General features: G+C 43.5%; 1 protein-coding gene and 1 long non-coding RNA gene across 8 annotated transcripts in view; one reads left to right on the top strand and one right to left on the bottom strand.

Moving 5' to 3' along the window:
• Positions 1-13235, bottom strand: part of PDXDC1 (pyridoxal dependent decarboxylase domain containing 1) — a 32926-nt gene extending 19691 nt beyond the window's left edge. The window contains exons 1-5 of one of the 6 annotated variants that reach the window (XM_021411950.1): positions 13080-13235; positions 3186-3259; positions 2522-2587; positions 1771-1854; positions 725-892 (exon numbers count right to left, since the gene is read on the bottom strand). In XM_021411950.1, the coding sequence (XP_021267625.1) occupies positions 725-892; positions 1771-1854; positions 2522-2587; positions 3186-3259; positions 13080-13100 (413 nt within the window). In that variant the 5' untranslated portion in view covers positions 13101-13235. Of the gene's footprint in view, positions 1-724; positions 893-1770; positions 1855-2521; positions 2588-3185; positions 3263-13057 lie in introns of all 6 variants that reach the window. The other 5 variants (XM_021411953.1, XM_021411949.1, XM_021411955.1 and 2 more) reach the window with 5 other exon arrangements.
• Positions 14022-20122, top strand: part of LOC110406003 — a 16576-nt gene continuing 10475 nt past the window's right edge. Inside the window, exons 1-3 of one of the 2 annotated variants that reach the window (XR_002443192.1) lie at positions 14022-15552; positions 15796-15971; positions 17092-18830. This is a non-coding gene — a long non-coding RNA (uncharacterized LOC110406003). Of the gene's footprint in view, positions 15553-15781; positions 15972-17091; positions 18831-20122 lie in introns of both variants that reach the window. The other variant, XR_002443193.1, reaches the window with a different exon arrangement.

Below are 20122 nucleotides of genomic sequence, written 5' to 3'. Positions count from 1 at the left end.
AATTTAAGAGTGGCATTTGTCCACAAGATTACATGAGCTTTTCCTTTTTAACCATTTCATCTTACACACGCTATACACAACAGTAACACGCTTCTTAACAGTACTGTCAAAACTTCTTGAAAGATACAGTATCATGAGTGATAAAATGGGATTTTTATTTACTTATTTTGCTTAAGGAAGAGATAAGGAATTTCTAAGCAGTGCTTTCTTCCTACTTTAACACCCCCCACACAGATGATTTCCATTCTTCTTCTCTTGTGGAACATTACATTTATGCCACATGATGAAACAAGCATTTATCAAAGATCTCACTGTACTGTAAGTTTTAGTAGTATTACCTGCCACACCAAGAAAAATGAACTAGATCCAGGATGAGTAAAGGTGAAGGTTACTGAATACATCTTTCAAAAGGTATGAAGCACCTCAGACCTCACAAACACATGCCTCAAGAAACAAGAATTCAACTAAATGATCAACCACTTATATGTCTGCAACTGTACTTTGGTCCTTAACTCTGCCATATAGCCATCATAATAGGATTTTTATGGCAACCATATTACTAACTAGTTTCTGCCATTCAGCATCTTAAAAAAAGCAATCCGTTTTAAGACCTATCAAAGAGTACTTGCAAGACCATGACAGAGGATTCTTTTGCTGAAATTGCACATACTTTTAAACAATTACTACTGCCTAGTCATACATAAGTTTTTCCACAGAAACTCACCTGAAAAGCCTGCAGAGCCAGAGAGTAGTATCAGAAAGGATCCTTGTTGTGAGCTTTCTCAGTCTTTCCCTGTCCAGTACTGATATATAGGCAGCCAAACTATGTCCCAGTAGAGCCATGTGACCCTGCTCACCAACATTTTGAAGTCTGCAAGCCACAACAGAGGAACTGCCAACTAAATACTAGTCATGAATATTACAGTAGTTATATGTTTGTATGTTTTTGCTGTAGTGGTAGAATTTGTTGACATAGAATTGTAAATATTTATCAGAGAGAAATATAGTATACCAATCACCCTCCCACTGTTGTATATTAACATGCTAAAATGCTAGTATAGACAACACCTGTGCTTCACTTGGCTTAGATGCTTATAATACCTCAGCTTCTTTTTTAGCCTTTCAGACTAAATCCTTATACTAATTGAAGGTTTATTGTAATCAGCTGGAACTAAGCACCTTATCTGCACTGTGACTTGAATGTTCATTAAACAAATACCTTTCTCTCCTTATGCTGAGAAAACTCAGGAACCTTATTATAAAGATAGTTAGAGGCATAGCTTTCATTAGTGTTGTTTTTTGTGTTTGTTTCTTCTTCTCCAAACTGTTTTTCCAATTGTTAACTTTCAGTAATATTCTACAAATAAATTAGCATAATTTCCACTTTACAGGAAAATGGAAACCTTCTTAAAAAATTTACTACCTCTCCCTGTAGAGCTTGCTGGTATTCAAAGATATATAAGACTTTCAGACTTGATACAACTTTCAGAAGGGAAAAAGCAAAATGAGCTGTCAAATCAGAAACAATTCCCTTTTACAGTTCAGTTTAACAATAGTCCTAACTCATTTAAGGCTTTATAATTTTAAGAAAGCCAAGACTAGCGCATTATTCTACTTCACTATAGAATGTAAGTAAGTAGCCATTAAAAAGTCACGTGGTTGCATGCTATTTTTACACATTTAAGCATTTTAAAGTATAAGTTCTGTAATAATCACAGAGTATAACAAAATCAGGTATCTTTCTCACACAAATATTTATATTGACTTTACCGGTAGGCCTGTGAAGACTCCTCTTCCTCCTCACCATGCATTAGGTTCTGAACTAACTGAAGTATGCTCACCATATCCTGGCCGCTGGTGTACCAGTGAAGGAAAACAAAAAACACCAAACATTAAAAACAACAACGTAAGCACCACTGTCTAGCAAGGAGGCTATCTAAGACACACTGACATTTCAAACTCCTTTCATTCTTAAAAAACTAATTCAGTAACTCCAATCCAAACGAAATTTAGCTTATGTACATAAAAGACTTAAATCAATTTTGCAGTGTTTTCTGAAGTAAATGTCTTCTCTTCCAGAGTGAAGAGTACAAAAAAATCTAAGTTTCAATTTTCAGATGCAGTTATCTTTTCTGCCATATGCACAAAAGCTCCATACGATTTTTTCAATGGATGTGCCAAATGGAATTTTTATTTGTTTTTAGAGTTTTCTACCTTATTAGTCTCAGTTATTAATTTACTATTTGCGTGTTCTAGTGAATCTTTATTCTATGCACAGATTAATCTATATTTAGTCTTAATCACAGCTATATGCATCCACGTTCCATTTTCTTTTTTTATTTTTTTAACATTAGTTCAAAATTTCAGTCACCTAGGACAAGTAATCTTTCTACCTTCATGACTACGGAAACTGTTGCAAAAGTTGTTAAAATACCTGAACTGGTAAACCTGCAGATGTGTTACACGTATTATATGTACTATAACAGTTATAGAGCATTATCCAAAAATACTTGTTGCCTACCTGCCTTGCAGCGGTCCAGGAATATCCTTCCGTGCATACTTCTTTTCATTTTCTTCCTCCACTTTTCTAAAAGACACAAGAACAAACTACGTATTTACTTTCTGTTTTGTAGCTGACCTTGACTTTCAAAAACTCATTCTAAAAAACTCAACTAACCTATTTCACTGAAAACAGTTTCATAAATCAGATGAGACCAAAAAAGAATCACAGAATCAAAGAATTGTATGGAGTGGAAGGAACCTCTGTGGATCATCAATCCAACCAAGCCTCTGCTAAAGCAGGTTCCCTACAATAGGGTGGCACAGGAGTGCTGAGGTGGGTCTTGAATATTTCCAGAGATATTCTTTAACAGAAAATGTTAAAGTTTCATATATGAACACACTGAAACATACTTGCACAGTAACAGGAAAGTATCTAATATATGTGAAAAACAGACTCTGGATTTGCTCTAAATATTACAGAGCAAGCATAAAATATACAGAGATTCTTTCAAATCCTGTTATTTGAGAAACATAGCAATTTTTGTAGGTGTAAGCTTCAGAATCACAGTATGACCTTAAATTACTAGGAAAATGAATTCCATCTTGCTTAATAACAATAGCATTTATAATTAGAACCTGAGCACAAATACTACTGTTTTGTGGTTGTTATTCTCTGTATATACCTTTGACTGTCTTCTAGCATCTTCATTGCTTCATTCAGATTCTTTCCCATTTCTGCCAGAGTAGGGTCAACCACCTGCTAGGGAAAAGACCAGAACATTGTTTATCTTACTGCTGTTCCCACAACATCCTCATTACAAACTCATGTAACGTGTATTTGCTTAGAAATAATACGTTGTATATCCTAAATTCAAAACATACAAAATTAAAGCATACAACTAAACTAACTAATCCAAAACAGAAATCTGCTCCGATGCAGATTTTATTATCAACAGATCCAGATTTTGTCTCCACTGATACAAGTTCCAGCTTAAGTTCCTTAATGCACAACCTTGTAGTTTGTTTACATAACAAGAAGGGTCTGTGTCTTCATATTGAACAGATAAGGGAGGTTCTGCCAGACTTCATATTGAATAGATAAGAGAGGTTCCAGGACTCTTTGTATGGAATATGTATATCTCTCTGGGAAGAACTCTAAATGTATATAAACTGAAGACCTTCTTTTGCAAGGTATGCGTGACAGGAGTAGAGTATCCCCCATGCATCCAGGATTGTTATTAAATAATGCCTACTTTTTAACAATTAAGCCTGAGTCTTAGAGAGTTTCCTGATCAACCACTTTACAGTAACACCACAAAAAGTCAAAACCTTTTCAAAAATCCTCTGGAATCTTTGTCCAGAGAGTCTGATGAAGAATGAAAGAGCAAGCATCGGAGGGAAAAAAAGAAAAAGAAACAAGGTTTTCAAGGAAGCCCTTGCTATGATGTTTTAACAACAAAAACTAAACATGTGCCATTTGAGCCCAACAGAATGATTTTTTGAAAGGTTTTTTCAAAGTCAACATTTCTTATGTCTGTGAAAAGCAAGAAGATATAATTTAAAACCACACTAGCAAAGTTAGAATTAAGCCAGCAGTGTTCCAGTGTTCCCTGTCATTTCCTCATTTGGGTTACCCCACTGAACTTCCACAACATTAGTTTCTAAAGTAGATGGGAAACCAGCTAAACCAAATGCTCGAGTAAACCTATTTTTTTTTTCCTATTTCTAGCAACTTTAAATCAATTATTAATCTTACTGGAGAGAGGCCTTTTAACTAGACTACACGTTAAAACTGACCTGCTGTTATCTAAAGAAATACCAAGCTGCAGAAAAGGCTTATCTTCCAGCAGCTGCAGCCCTCTAGCTGCACAAAACAGGTCAAACAAATCATCAATTCCATGCTGAAAGCAGGTAATAACAGATTCTTGTTAAAGCACCTGTTGAGGATAGAAGAACTTTAACAATCATTGAAACTATTTGTCATGAACCAGGTATCAAGTTCAAAAACAAGTTTTACTTTCTGAAGAACTGCTTTTGCTCTGAAAAACTCTCTTTTAAGAATGTTAACCCAAGACACCTGGCTACACTGACTCAAGAGATCCTTAAAGTATACTCCTGGCTAGATGACAGGACATTTAGAAGCTTCCAAAGAATGTTAAAGGTATCATCTGAAAGATTCTGATCTGCCTACAGCAGTCAATATTAAACAGTATTTGAGTATTAAATCTAGCCCATTTTGAAGGCAGAAGGTAACACCACTGATTCTAACTAATCATCAGATACGATAGCAAGAAACCCTGAGGCACTCAGATGAGCCTTTTACAGCATCTCTTCTCTCTTTCTCTTGCTCCCAAAATGCATTATAGGCATAGTTTCCACAAATGCAGTATCAACCCTTTTTCAAAAGACTGGTCCTCATTCCAATTCTAGAAGCTCTAGTCTCTCTATTCTGCCCTTCAGACTGTTGCTTAGGTGTTTTCTTTGTTATTATTATTTTTTTTTAAGGGGTGGTAGTGGTGGAATTGATGTTTTTCAAAAAAATCCTAAACAAGTTTACATATTAAATTTACACAATTCATACCGCAGGAACAAAATTGCTTACCTGCTACAAAATTGAAGAAATAGTATTCATGCAGCTTTGTTCCCTGTGCATAGCACGGACCAAAGTGCTTGCTCATGCATAAGCATACAAAAGCAAATTGAACAACAGAAGAAAGTGGAAATAATTTACGTGAGGATTTTACAAAGTTTTCATCTGGATGACTGATTTTTGAGAAAAAGAAGTTGAGAGTTACCATATGTTCAAATACTACTCTTACTGAAATATTTACAAAATTAACTCATATTATAGCAAGTGGCAGGTGGCTGGAAGAATCAGTAGCCAGGCACAGTCACACTGGATTACACAAAGGTTGACAGCTCTCTGTATTCTGTTGCCTCAGAAGTGGCTGACAGCAAATGCTTCATGAAAAAATAAAACAGTGCATGTATTCAACAGTATTTTCCCGTAGTAACTCCTAGCATCTAACAATATATGTTTATTACAGAATCGTGGAATAACAACTGTAGGGGCTGGAAGGGACCCCGAGAGATCACTAGTCCAACTCCCCTGCCAAAACAGGCTCCCTAAACAAGGTTGCACAGGTAGGTGTCCTGGCAGGTCTCGAATGTCTCCAGAGAAGATGATTCCACAACCTCTCTCATCAGCCTGTTCCAGTGCTCTGTCACCCTTACCGTGAAGAAGTTCTTACGCACACTAGTGTGGAACTTCCTGTGCTTCAGTTTGTGGCCATTTCCCCTTGTCCTATCACCATGTACCACTGAAAAGACTCTGGCCTCGTCCCATTGCCTCCCGCATCTTCGATATTTATAACCATTAATCAGATCCCCTCTGAGTCTTCTTTTCTCAAGGCTGAACAGACCCAGGTCATTCAGCCTTTCCTCATAAGAGAGGTGCTCCAGGCCCTTTATCATCTTTGTGGCCCTCCACTGGACTCTTTACAGGAGATCCTTGTCTCTTTTGTAGCGGGGAGCCCAGAACTGGACACAGTACTCCAGGTGAGGCCTGACAGGGCAGAGTAGAGAGGGGAAGGGATCACCTCCCTTGACCTGCTGGCCATGCTCTTTTTAACGTGGCCCAGGATCCCATTGGTCTTCTTGGCCACCAGGCCACACTGCTGGCTCATGGCCAACCTGTTGTCCACCAGGATCCCCAGGTCCCACTCTGCAGAGCTCCTCTCCAGCAGGTCATCCCCCAACCCGTACTGGCACATGCAGTTATTCCTCCCTAGGTGCAAGACTCTACACTTGCCCTTGTTAAACCTCAGCTGGTTCCTCTCTGCCCAACTCTCCAGTCTGTTCAGGACTTGCTGAATGGCAGCACAGCCTTCTGGTGTGTCAGCCATTCCTCCCAGCTTTGTATCATCAGCAAACTTGCTGAAGGTGGAGACTATCCCTGCATCAAGATCACTGATAAAGATGTTGAACAAGACTGGACCCAACACCAACCCCTGAGGAACACCGCTAAATACAGGCCTCCGACTGGACTCTGCACCACCAATCACAACCCTCTGAGCTCTGCTAGTCAGCCAGTTCTCAACCCCCCTCACCGTCCACTCATCTATTCCATACTTCCTCAGCTTCATTATAAGGATATTGCAGGAGACAGTGTCAAATGCCTTGCTGAAATTAAGGTAGACTACATCCACTGCTCTCCCCCCATCCACCCAGCCAGTGATGACATCTTAGAAAGCTACCAGGTTGGCTGAGCATGACCTCCCCCTGGTGAACCCATGCTAACTACTCCTGATAACCTTCTTCTCTTCCAATTGCCAGGAGATGGCATCCAGAACAAGCTTCACCTTTCCAGGCACAGAGGTGAGGCTGACTGGCATGTAGTTCCCCGGATCCTCCCTCTTGCCCTTTCTGAAGACCAGAGTGTCAATGGCTGTCCTTCAGTCTTCAGGCACCTCTCCCTTCTCCAAGACCTCTCAAAGATGACACATTTCTGGATTTTTTTTTTATCATTATATGATTCATTATTTTTATTATTACATTTCTGGTTTTTCTATAATATCCAGTGGCTGAGTGGCCCACAATTTATGCACTGTGAGAAACAAGCAATCAGCAACAACAAAAATAGTACAAACATGCAAAGTTCGTGATCTCATCACAGATATTTAAAAATGAAATAAAATGCATGGCATGCATTTGATAATCGGAACATACAAAAGTAGAAGAAAAATCTAGATCTACTCATTGAGTATTTTCATACATTTTAGAGTTTCCAGAGTAGCACTGCATCAGAGAAACGCTGAAAAGAGGTCTTAATTAAAGACTCTGGGGAGCAAAAATGATTTTTAAGGGAACAATGAACTAGGCATAATTTTACTAATTGTAAAAATAATTTTACTAATCTCACTACTTTAATACATGTTGCCATAACACACAAGCAATTGCTATAAAGCAGTTACTAGTTTCAACTTTCCTCAGAGTTGTATGCAAATATTCAGAGATTTGTTGTAGCTGATGACACAAGATACAGAGACATTACAAAAGAGCCTTTCACTGCTTTTGTTTGTTACTAACAACAAAATTCAGCTGCAACTACAGCAGATGTTAAGAACCACATACGTTTGCCTTGTGACTCACTCATGCAGTAATTATCCATGCATTACATCCTTGTATTAATAAGCTAGCAGAATAAAGACATTAAAAAGTTTAAAGAGTAAGGAGAAGCTATGGTAAGCTCAATAAAATACTATGAAATCAATAGTCCTTGAATTCTGATGTTAGATTGGAAAATGAATTCCTTCTGTATTTTTCCAATTGCTAAGTGGATACATAGCAATTTATATTCCTTTGAATTACAGGATGCAGAAGAACCCTTTTACCAGTGTGTAATGAACTTGATATATACCAGAAAAGTTACTGGTCTGGGGTCACCCTGCTGCACAAACCATTCATCCCTTCACAATGAACTGTGTAATCCCAATTACAAGACTGCTTAAAAGCAACCCAAAAACCAAGTTCTCAGAGAACTCTGAGAAAACTTGGAAATATTTTGTACATAACAATCTGACTTTAAGGACCTGTCTATGCAACATGAAATTCTACACCTGGCTTGCATGTAATTGCTGCCAGGCTGTCAAACTAATTAAAAGCTTTCCACTTGAGGCAGCTCAAAAGTCTTTTTCTCTTCCTATGTAAGCATCTTAACATAGCATAACTGCATATATTTTCAACTCTCATTAGCATTCTGTAATGTTTTTCGCACAGTTCACTTTCATTTAAATATATCTTCAGATGTCTAAATGACTATTACACCGCTGGTCACTCTTCTATGCATTATACTAGGAACCTCAGATTTCTTTACTGTGCTTTGGTTTATCTAGGACTTCTAGCTATTCGGGCTTTTTTTGGTCCCTGACAAAAACTATAAGTTTCAAGGGCTTTTCTTCGCTTGTTTGTTTATGACGAGGTATGTCATTTAAGCAGACTTTTTTTTCTAGCTTTTTGATTAGGTTCACTAAAAGCATGCCAACAGAATAAGCTGCTTCTTCTGTTATTCGATGCCTTTTTTCCTCCATGCGAGTACTTGTACAACCCCTCGTGGAAGAAGCAAAAGCTCCACTGGACAGAGTAAATACAATTTTGAAAGCAGGGTGCACTAACACCCTACCTGAGCTCGCTTCCTTTCACCAACATGCTTCATCTAGATCAATATTTTTGATCTCTTGCAGGGTTTGCATCCTTCACATGCATCATCCCAACAAACTTGTTCTCATCTCTGCAGTTCTTTCTGCCAAGTACTAAGATAACAATCCACTCAGCACAGCAAAACTCACCACAGCTCTAAATTCTTCTTTATCCTGTGAACTCTTAACTGTGTTAAACACAATTTTTTTTTTTTGCCTTTTTTTTTTTGCGGTCAAGTCTGAGATGATTCATGTGATTGCTTAGGCCTACAATTCTTGCAGAACCGAAGGACAGTTGAGTGGTGTGGCTGGTTTCTTTCGATTTGTGTCCTTAGGTGCCCAGAAGTAAGTACAGTCAAAATCCACTGCCATCACTGCTTGAGAAACCAATGTAAACATCTAGTGGCTTGTGGGGAAGATGCAAAAGATAGAGAAAAAAGTGGGAAGGAAAGACAATAAAGATAAGATTATATTCTATCAGATCGGGAGCATTCTATAACAAAGTGAAAAAGAACAATACAGAAGGACAGCACTGACTGATAAACACACAAACACTTGAAGAATCAACAAACCTGCTGAAAGTTTGTCTCCAAACACCATTATGAAAGCCTTTTTAGTATGTTTTTCCTTTGCTGACAAGGCATGAGAAACGTAAACAGGGAAATGACTACAAAACTGGGACACTACTTGCAGGAACACCTCAGAAACTGAAACTGTGTACATTAGTCTTAGATTCCGCCCTCAGTCCCTTCCCTAGAATCAGCAGGATCTGATTGATCACAGTTCGGTGATCCTTCATCCATTTGCATTACAACATGCAACAATCTTTCAAGTCCTAAGGAGGCATCAGCTAGCACTTCTTCCTCCTGTTCTTCCAAAATCCTGACATTCACCAGCCTACTCTATTTTTGCTGTTTGTGCCTTTAAGATGTACTAATCTAATTCACTAAGGTTAATTTCGCAAGAGGTCTGATTTGCGTTTACACTTCTGTATTTTGTAGCTCAGAATTTATTATTTTTAAGCACTTCGAACAGTAAAATATTTCAGTCATTATGTCAGTATGTCACATCTCAGGGTCACTTGGCAACAGGGGAAGTGCTATGTCCACTTGTGATAAGACTGATGATTAATTACAAATTCAAAAGTGAGAATCTTGCTTCACATACCAGTGTTTCACAACTTTTATTCTGAACTTCTGCTAGCTGTATACAGAAAAGGAATATCATAAAGGGAAGTTAGAAAGGGATGCTTTTAAACAGTCTACATAAACAAGTGTGTGCAAAAAGACTCACAGGTGTAGCACAGCATTTCATCAGAAGCATGCCTCCTTTTCCCGCTTACATTATTACATTTGCCTATTAAAAAGTTTCACTTCTGAAAAATAAATACCGGTCTCAACGATAAACTAGTCTCAAACAACGATCAGTATTCTTTACCCAGAAGAGTACTGCATTTATTCCACAGGCAAAGAAATACACTGGGAAACAAATAAAAAAGCAGCAGTTTCATGACATCTATGAAAAATGTACCATATTAACACAAGGATTCCGCTTGCAGGCACCTGTTCTTTCAAACTTGATCGCTTCCTTAACACACAGCACAATTGCATGCACATCTGCTGCCCCAGGTTTCCCATAAAGTTACCAGTATACCATGGTAATTAATGCAGTAACAGGAGACAGAAGTCACACACTGAGCAACAAACCCAAACTGTTCTCTCTCATATTTAAGAAAAGCAGCACTGTGGAATGTAACATGATGGAAAGTGTAACAAGCCAGCAGAGCAGCAAAGTCCTAGGCCACGCTGAGTGAGGATTAGCTCAGACACAACAGCAGGGGGCACAGCAATAAGAGCAAGAAACTGCTTACCTTCAGAAGGGCTGTTAGGTCTTAAGTATGCAAAGGTCTCCACACAAAATACCCTCACCTCCGCTGCCAACCCTTAAATGAGGTCTGAGAAGGGGGCGGATCCTGGCTCCACCCCTTCCAGTCACTCAGGTGCATTACATTGCATGCACCTGAGCTCCCCTGTGCTGGCCCTGCCTTTCCACCAAGTGCTCAATCACTGGTTCAGTGGAAATGCTAAGTCATGGCCTAAGTGGAACCAGCCAGAAGATGTAAAGAAAGAATATGCTCTATTTTACCAAAGTCACCTAACTTGAAACTTAAAATGTTTAAATCCTTCAGGAGATTGCTCACAAGTCACAACACAAATGGAGACAACAAAAGAAAAACATAGTTCTGCTGCTACCCACATTTCTTAAGCTTAACATAGGCTTCCAGAAGAAATTATATCTGAAGTTCACCCAAAGATGATTTCTGAATTTCATTAGGAAAATAATCCTTATGATACACAGTGTTCATACATTAGAGAAAAAAAAAGCTATGTCTGCTGATAAAAGAGTTTACCTGCATAATCCAGCTACAAGACCATTGGTGTGCACGCTTGTGTGTTAGTTTGCAAGTTTTCCTCGCAACTCTATCACAAAATATTTTCAATTCTCAAGAACTCTATATTCTACTTACATCACTTAATTTGCATGAAACTAATAAGTGTGGTCATTTGATGTCACCCTACCTTTCTGCTAGTTATGTGATCCCACCAAAATGCCTTCTTTACTGATGAATTTTAATACGAGGCATAAAGTACTTATCACTGATATTCCAGTAACCTAAATGTTTAAGTATATAAAAAGGAGAGAATCCACAGTTCAAATAAAAGGCATGCAGATGTACTTTGATACTGCTCAAACAGGCACAAGATAAGTGGATGCAAGTTCTCTGAGGATAAACATATCCCAACTTGGATGAATTTCAAACTGATTTAGGAAGAACACTTCTTACATATCATGCACAAGATCAAATAAAATGCAGATTTTAGTGATTTACAGCAATCAACAACTAATGCAAGGGGGTACTAACTGCTAAGTGGCTAAAAGACAATAACTGTACTATGATATTTTATTATATACAGGACCACCGTTTTTATCATCCAAGCACAAAAAAAGCCATGATAAAAAAAAGCAAGTAAAACAAATAGCAACTCTTTATAGGTATCTATTTATTTGTGTATACTGAGTATCGAGCATGTTAGTTCTCAGTCATCACTGCTTACAAACTACAGCTTACATAAACAATACCACTAACCAAAATGTGGACTTCGTTAAGAAATTTAAGCATTTAATTCTTGCACTGCATTTTCTTTGCTTACAATGACCTAGTCCAACGAAACTTAAAAGAAGTCTGTCAGCGGAGTATCAACGTGCTTTCTTTGAAGTCAACTGGGCTTAAGCACAAAGACCATACTCCAAACTGCTGTGCTCAGTTAGGTGTTAGTTCATTAAGCCTTCTGGAATAAGTAGCAGTCAATGTGATTTTTGCTAGTGCTAGTACAGATCTAAAGTTTTTAAAGCCTGCCAAAACCAAGTCTCAAGTATTGTACTTTTCATTTGCTTTTAATATAGCCAAACATTTTGCTACCAACTCACTAACTACATCAGGAGGAGACTTTCTGAATTCCCCTTTTACTCATTCTACAACAGCACATCCCATTCACACTTGTCTAGCTGATTCCAAAGATTACACAGAACTGAACACGCTGAGTACAGTAAATGATGTAAAGGATGCACTAACATCTCAAGTGCATAAAAAATAAATTCTTTCAAATAAATACTGTCTCAAAGACAGTAACAACGGTGCTGAGCCACATACAAGCAGTCACAATACAAGCAGTTTGTTCCCTTCCAGGAAGCACAGTGGGTGCAGCAAGAGCCAGCACAAGTGTGACAGGTGCTAGGTAACTGCTAGATTCTCACTGATTCACAGTGACTACAGCAAAATAAATTTTGTCAGTGACTTATGCTATGACAGAATCAATATTTGCTTTGTACAGTACATTGGACACAGGAGACCAATCCTGGGGCGGCAAACACCTCCAGGATAAGATGAAAATTAAAAAAAAAAAAAAAAAAAGAGAAAAAGGAAGTCAGATATTCTCCTGCTGAAGCCTAACATTCCCAGAAAATACCGTTTATCTTCTTTTAAAGAAAAAGAAGCGTTCCCAAAGCATTTCGCTGAGCACGGCCGAGCAGCGGCAGCGCTCGAGGGCCCCGCGGGTGCCTAGAGTTCCTCAGGCTCACTCGGCACAAACCAGGCGTAAAGCGCCGACGGAGAGAGGGCACGGCACTAGCGACGCTCAAACCTGAGCTCTCGCCAACCGCCGGCCCCGATTCTCTCCGCTTGGTCCCTGCCCCATCGAGCGACAGGACCGCCGCGGCCCGGTCGCCCCCCTAGGCCGCTCAGCCCGCAGGCCCACCGCGCCTCAGCGCCCAGCCACTTGCAGGTGTCCCGACCCCACCTCGGCAGCCGCCCCCGCAGACCTTCTCCAGAGTTGCGTCCATAGTCGGTGGGGTCGCCGCTGCACGCCGCCGCCCCACCGGAAACTTCCGTCTCAGCCCAGGCCGGCTCCACGCTGGCAGCGCTGACGAGGCCACTGCGGGAGGGACGATGAACGCACTCACCTAGGAAACGGCGCCGGCACGCCCCGCAGCCGGCCGCCCGTGCGCGGAACAGACCACTGCTGCAGCAGGGCGGGGGGGAGCTGAGGCAGCGGCGCTGTGGTGAGTGCCGCGGACTGGGGAGAGCATAGCGTCCCCTGCTGCTTCTCCCCCGCTCCGGCTGGTGAAACAGTCCTGGAGAGGGGCCGAGGAGATGTCAAGTTCGGATGCGCTCTCAGTGAGCGCGGCCCGAGGCTGGTGTTTGCTTAAGTTCCTACGTTCGCCGGGGCGGTGTAATCGCAGCCCCGCACACAGTGCTGAGCCCGCTGGCCGCCAGGATGGCATGGGTTGTTAGAGGTACTCCGAGCGCTCCACAGCAGGTCCTCGCCGGCAGTGAGCGCTAACAGTCCCGATGCGGCCACAGATCCACCGGCAAAGCTCCACTTCCTCCCAGTTACTCTTCCGCGCAATGCACCTTTGCCAGTAACCCTTCTTTTCACAAGCCGAGGGCTCCGCCCGTCGTGAGGACCCCGCGGGCTGAGGACAGCGCGCTCTCTGCCCGCGCCTCCTCCCCGGGAAGGAAGGTCGCACCCCGCACACATCGTCCCTGGTCATACGCCCCGCTCAGCGGCGGGCGATGGACGATTGCCGGGGCGCTGCTGCGCGGTGGATTACGTCGCTTCCCCTGGCGTATCAACAATGCCTTCATTTCATTATCATTAAATTTGCTCGATAGTTAGATTTTGGTGCTTAAATATTTGAAAACAATGTAACAGACGCTGGCAAAAAAAAAAAAAGAAAAAACATGACAACATCAATCATTTTTTAAAGATATTCATAAGCACTTAGCACAGGTTTCCATGGTTTTGAGAAGTTTTCCTTTGTTTTCTTCGTATTTTTTTCCCCCTCTTCTTCTAACTTTGTGTTTTTCCCGTCATCAAAGAACGGATCGCCAGGGTCTGTGCTGCCACCGCGCGTCAATTCCCATCGTAGAGGTTATTTCCACGGTCTCTGCTGCCACCACGTGGCCAATCCGCAGAACTGCCGCTGTCTAAGTTGCTGGGTCCCGCAGGCAGCACAACGCATGCGCGCAGAAACGGGAAAGTGGCGTATGTACGTACTAACCGCTCTGCGCAGCTAGTCCGCCAATCTTTATTGTGATTAATCCCCCCCCCACGCAATAGCATGCATGCGCCCAAAACTTATAAAAACTACTTCTACTTAAAACTCAGATACGGGTGAGCAGTCAATTCTAGGAACACGAGCACAGCAATACCGCCCCTTTCTAATTCAGTATTCGGTATTGCCCATTTCCGCGGTTTTATGCCCAAGCGCGCCCTGGGAACGGACGGTCTTTATTCCAAATGGCCCATGCGCACGTCGCGGCATCCTATTGGCTCAGCGTTTCACCTGACTGACAGGTGCCCGCCCCAGCCCCGCGCACGCGCAGTACCTCAGCGGTACTCGCTGCTGCCGCCTATTGAAGAGAATCCGTATTGCAGACGCCGCTCAGGTCCCGCAGGCAGCACAACGCGTGCGCGCAGAAATGCGGAAGTGGCGTACCTGAGTTCAAGCCATCCTGAGCTGCGAATTCGCCAATCTTTATTATGATAAGCCCTCCACGCAGCAATGCGCATGCGCCCGAAGACGTACGGAGGACATGGATTTCTCCGGACTCCTTGAAGTGCGAGCGAGCAGAGCAGTCGCAGACCATCAGCTCTGAGCAACACTCTGCCGTCTACTCTGCTATATCTCTTGTCTATTTCCGCGTTTTTATGCCCAAGCCCGCGCTGACCACCGGCCGTTTTGACTCGAGACTAGAGACTGCCCATGAGCTCGCCGCGGCATCCAATTGGCTACCCGAGGCACGGGATTGACAGGTGCCCCCTCCAACGCCTCGCATGCGCACTAGCACTACGGCACTCGCTGCTGCCGCCTATTGAAGAGATTTCGGTACTGCATGCGATGCTCCAGGCACGCAGGCGGCTTCCTTTTCTATGACTGCTCGAGAGCAGCGCGCATGTCTGTCTCCCCCTCGCTGCCGGCTCCCGGGGCCAGGAACAGACCGGTTCGGCTCACAGCTGCCCTTAAGCGCCTCATGGCATCCAAGGTGCTCATTACCGCGGTAAACTGGCAGGCGTCCCCCAGCCATTTAAAAGCGCTCTCTGCAGCAGGGGATCCGAAGCAGCTTGGAGATTCGTGGAGCGCGGTACTGGCGTGGAGTGGCCCTCACACCGCATCCCGGGACCGGCACAGAGCGGCTCTGGAATCACCCCAAGTGGCACACTGCTGCGTTTCATAGGAGCTGGTGAACGGGCTTCTCCACCCACCCCGGGCACCTCGCCACGCACTGCAGGTAAACAGCCATACACACAGGGCACAGCCATGTTTCTCGGCGCGTGCCCGCGTCAGACACGCTAACACGCACGCACAGGCAGTACCTGCAGTACCGTCGGGCGACCAGCAAAGGGCAGCAGAGAGCCGCGACGCTGGCTCTGCAGGGACACAGCAGAAATCCCGCAACGGAGAGGGAAGCGAGCAGGAAAACGCATAGTGCCAGACTTGTAGGAATGAAATGTTGTAAGATTTTCTTCCGCAGGAATCGTACAACGGAGCGGGAAGCAAGCAGGAAAATGTATCGTGCCAGACCGATGGGGGAAGAAGCACCGCCGCCTGCTCACCTGCCGATCTTTGCCCGGATGCTGCTCGAGCAACGGGAAGCCGCGTGTCCCGTAATGCCCGGAACCCAGCTGTGGTGACTGATTGCCTGAACGGGTAAGCACACCGTACGCGTACAAGTCTTTCCCCGTTGCGTAGCATGGCAGCAGTGTGTAGTGCTCCCCGAACAGGAAAGAAAACCCACAGCAAACTGCATTGACCCAATGAGGGCAGCAGGTTGAGCGCTGGAAGGCTTTGGGAACTGTTTTGTTGCTCCCTTGTGGTTCGATTAGTCACCAACCTGCACATTTCAATTTCTCCTATTTTGGATGCTGTAACCGAGGGGGAGATGATTGCAGAGCAGGAAACATACTCAGGCCACTCGCCGTTTGCTGATTGACAGAAGCCCCCTCTCTCCCTTGGCTGACAATTAATTTCACAGCAAACAACAACGTTGCCTGTGTGGCGGTGCCTTTTTTGATTCAAGCTGAAGTTCTGCTCAGCATTTCATTTGGCCCCGAGTAGCACAGCGCTAGGCTTGAGCCGGTGTAAAATCTGAAGTGTAGCAGTAAAGCGCAGTTCCAAAGGAGGCTCCAGCTCCTGGAGGGCAGATGCTGGCGGCAAAAAGTGCCATCGTTCTCAGAGTACGTAGAGGTAGTGAGGCAGCAAAATAGGAAAGTGGGGTTGGGGCTTGAAGGCCAGTTTAGAAAGAAAGGCGTTTTCAAGCATCTTCAGGACGCAGCAAGTAGTTTTTCTTCTTGTTTTGGACTATCCCGGTGTACTTGGCAAGCTGATTTTTCAGACGCCTCGAAGCAAGTCCGCAAAGTTCCTGGGTTCGGTCATCTTCACGCTGCATAACTGTACGTCCAGTCCAAGAGAAGAATATCTGTTGTGTCGGCTCTTCCAAGCAGCATTGTGGGAAGAGATGGAGGGGGTTGTAGCGTGGGATACAGCCCTGCTGTTGCACCGGTTTGGACAGATTCTAGAATTGAGGCAGTTCTCGCGTGATGTCCCATGCTAACTTGCAGGTCACGTTAAAGCGTCCCCGCATTCTGCTTGTCCCGTTTCACGTTAGTCCTTTGAGCAGTCTGGAAAGGAGGAATTAACTTTGTTCGTTAGGAATTAAGCCGTTTCTTTTTAGTCCATACTTTCTTGCTCGGTGAGGCACTGTTTTTGGTATCACGCAATGCCTTCCTAAAATGCAGTCCAGTCTAACTTCTGTAATGTCTCGTTGCAGGAGCTTCCAACAAACGGCAGACTCAGGCTTCACGGGCCAGAGATGGAACGAACACGAGGGCCTCTGGATTTCCAAAAACAAATAAGAAGGCTGCGAATCAGATGCTGTGTTTGATGCTTTTCCTGGCTGTCCTACTTAAGGATTCCCTCTGTCCGTAGGCACATTTGGTTGGTTTGGTTGGACCACAGGAGCTTGGTGCTTATGACCAAAGTTCTTTATGATACAGAGCTGTGCTGCCTGCTCTCTAGACCAAATATGCATAATGTTGGAGGAGGTTATGCTTTCTTTTTTTTTTTTTTAATGCTTTTGAAGTATGAGACTGATACATGCCTTCAAACAGATAACGTTTAAAGGAAATGTATTTTTCCTTCCTCCCCCCCCCCCTTCCCCTTTTTCTTCTACAAAGCTCTCAGTAAGTAATGCCAATTGAATACAACTAATATGAATCTCTGTTTGCAAGAGATACTGCTAGTGTGATGTATAACTTCAAGACAGGAAGATCAACTGGGATTAAGTCGGTAGAGTGGTGCAAAATGTAGGTAGGTAGTTGCTGTGTCTGAAACTTGATTCCTGATAGTACTTTTGCTGCTGAGAAATAGAACCACAGATTCTGAGGTAACTTCACCAATGTGGACTATCCCAGGCTGATACTTACTTCATTCTTTAGTGTCGACATCTGTCATGATTTCTTCCGTACAAGGAAGTCCAGGTGTTGTCAGAAGCTATTCAGACATATTGTGTTAATTTTATCCTAGACTGGCTGCTGCTTGACATGCTGTCTACACATCGATGACAGAAGTATTAGCTTATGTTTCCTGACCTCTGGCCATGTTCTGACAGTGGTGCTTAGGACATTAGAAGGGAATCTCTTTAGGAGATTGAAGAGATGTTTTTTGCTTTTTGCCTGTGCTGAATCAGTAATTAGCTTTGAGATGCGATGAGATGCCATCTAAGCTAGAAGACATCACGGGAAGAAAAAGGACCCGGGGATCAGTTCCATGTCAACCTTTGTTTGGTCTTTTTCCATTTTGCATGTAGCTACTACAGATATACGTACTATTTGCAAGAAAACATCTGTTTTACTGGAGAATGAGCATAATATTGCAGTTTCTTTTGGCCCTAGTGTCTTTCTAACCCTAATACTTCAACCCTCTCTTTATTCCAGGTAACCAAGTCTCCCATTTCCTTCTCGAGTGGGCTTACATTTTTCCTAGTTTTCCTTTTATCACTGGTTTTACTTACAGGAGCTTTTCTTGTTGCCCTTAACATCCCTGGCCAGATTTAATTCTATCAGGGCTTTAGCTTTCCTAACCCGATCCCTGCCTTTTCAGACAATTTCTCTATATCCCACCCAGGCTTGCTGTTCTTGTGTCCACTCTCCGTAGTCTTTCTTTTTGTGTTTGCGTTTGTCCAGGAGCTGCTCATTCATCCATGCAGGCCTCCTGGCATTTTTGCCTGGCTTCCTCTTTGTTGGTATGCATCACTCCTGAGTTTGCAGGCAGTGATCCTTGAATGTTAATGAGCTTTCTTGGACCCCTATTACCTCCAAGGCTTGATCCTGCACTACTCTACCAAGAAAATCTCTGAAGGGTCAAAGTCTGCTCTCCTGAAGTCCAGGGAAGTGAACTTGCTGTGCCCGCCTCCTCGCTGCCCCAAGGACCTTGAATGCCAGCATGCCACAGACAGCGCAGCTACTTCTGCCCTCGAGCTTCACGTTCCCCACCAGCCTCTTCTTATCGGTGAGAATGAGGTCCAGCTTAGCACCTCTCCTCTTTGGCTCCTTTATCACTTGGAGAATGAAATTCTTATCAGTGCATTGTAGGAACCTCTTGGATTGCCTGTGCCTGGCTGGGCTGTTCTTCCAACAAGCACTGAGGTGGTGAGGACTAGGGCTTGTGAACGTGCAGCTATTCCTGTCTGCCCATAGAACATCTCATCCACTCAGTCATCCTGGACAGGTGGCCTGTAGACTATCGCTATGTCATTTGTCCCTGCCCTCCCTGTAATCCTGATCTATGAACTCCTCATCTGTCCCCAGGCAGAGTTCTGTGTGCTTCATTCTGGGTTGCTTTTTCTGTCAGTGCTTGATGTTTGCTAGATTTTGAGGATTTTTTGTTATTGTTTTGTTTTTAACATACTTTAAAAGAAGCAAAGAAAACAAAAAAGGCCTATAAAGTAAAAGCCAGCTCTCACAACACAGCACATTGCATGAGTTCTTAACATGGAAATCTGAAGCTTGCATTTTCAATGATTTATTTGCAACCTGAGGTACTACTGCATGTCACAGATGATACTTCTTTAGCCTAGAGAGCGTGTCTGTGTGCTGTACAAAAAGATACAATTTTGAGTTAGCTGGGCCGTTTCTCACAACGGCTGCTGCAGGAACAACAGAGGAAGTGAGAAGTCCTTAGCTCTTCCAGTGCCTCGAATCTTAATTAAAGTTAACGTACAGCTCTTGGCAGCTGAGTGAATGTAGGCTTAGATACCGCTGGATATCGGGGAGCGGCCGTGGTGGTGGCTGTATGGGGCAGCGGAAGACTGAGGAGCTCTAGGAGCACTGCGGGAGCTCTGGACCCCCCTGGGACCCACACTGTCCCACAGAGCACCACAGAGTGCACCCGGAGCTGCGCGGCACATCACTGCACTGTCTCCTCTCTCTGCTGCCTGTCACTATGCTAATAGCTCCTCCCGAGCTTACTGCACATTGTGGAATAATGCGGAGGTGCAATCTCTTTGTTTTAACCACTCTGCATCACGAGTCCACTGACGTCTACGTCATTTGGTCCTTCACGTAGCGGAACGCATGCGCGCCGAAAAGCGGAAGTCGCGTACCTACGTTCTGACCGCTCTGCGCAGCTAATCCACCAATCTCTATTGTTATTAATCCTCCGGACAGTAGCGCGCATGCGCGCGGAGAAGCGGAAGTGGCGCACATCCGTTCTGACCGCTCTGCGCAGCTAATCCGCCAATCTCTATTGTGATTAGTCCTCCAGGCAGTAGCGCGCATGCGCGCCGGAAAGCGGAAGTGGCG

The sequence above is a fragment of the Numida meleagris genome, chromosome 13, assembly GCF_002078875.1.
Source record: "Numida meleagris isolate 19003 breed g44 Domestic line chromosome 13, NumMel1.0, whole genome shotgun sequence".
Taxonomy (NCBI): domain Eukaryota; kingdom Metazoa; phylum Chordata; class Aves; order Galliformes; family Numididae; genus Numida; species Numida meleagris.
Note: the sequence above shows the minus strand (reverse complement) of the source record. Positions and strands in the feature narration are given on the sequence as shown.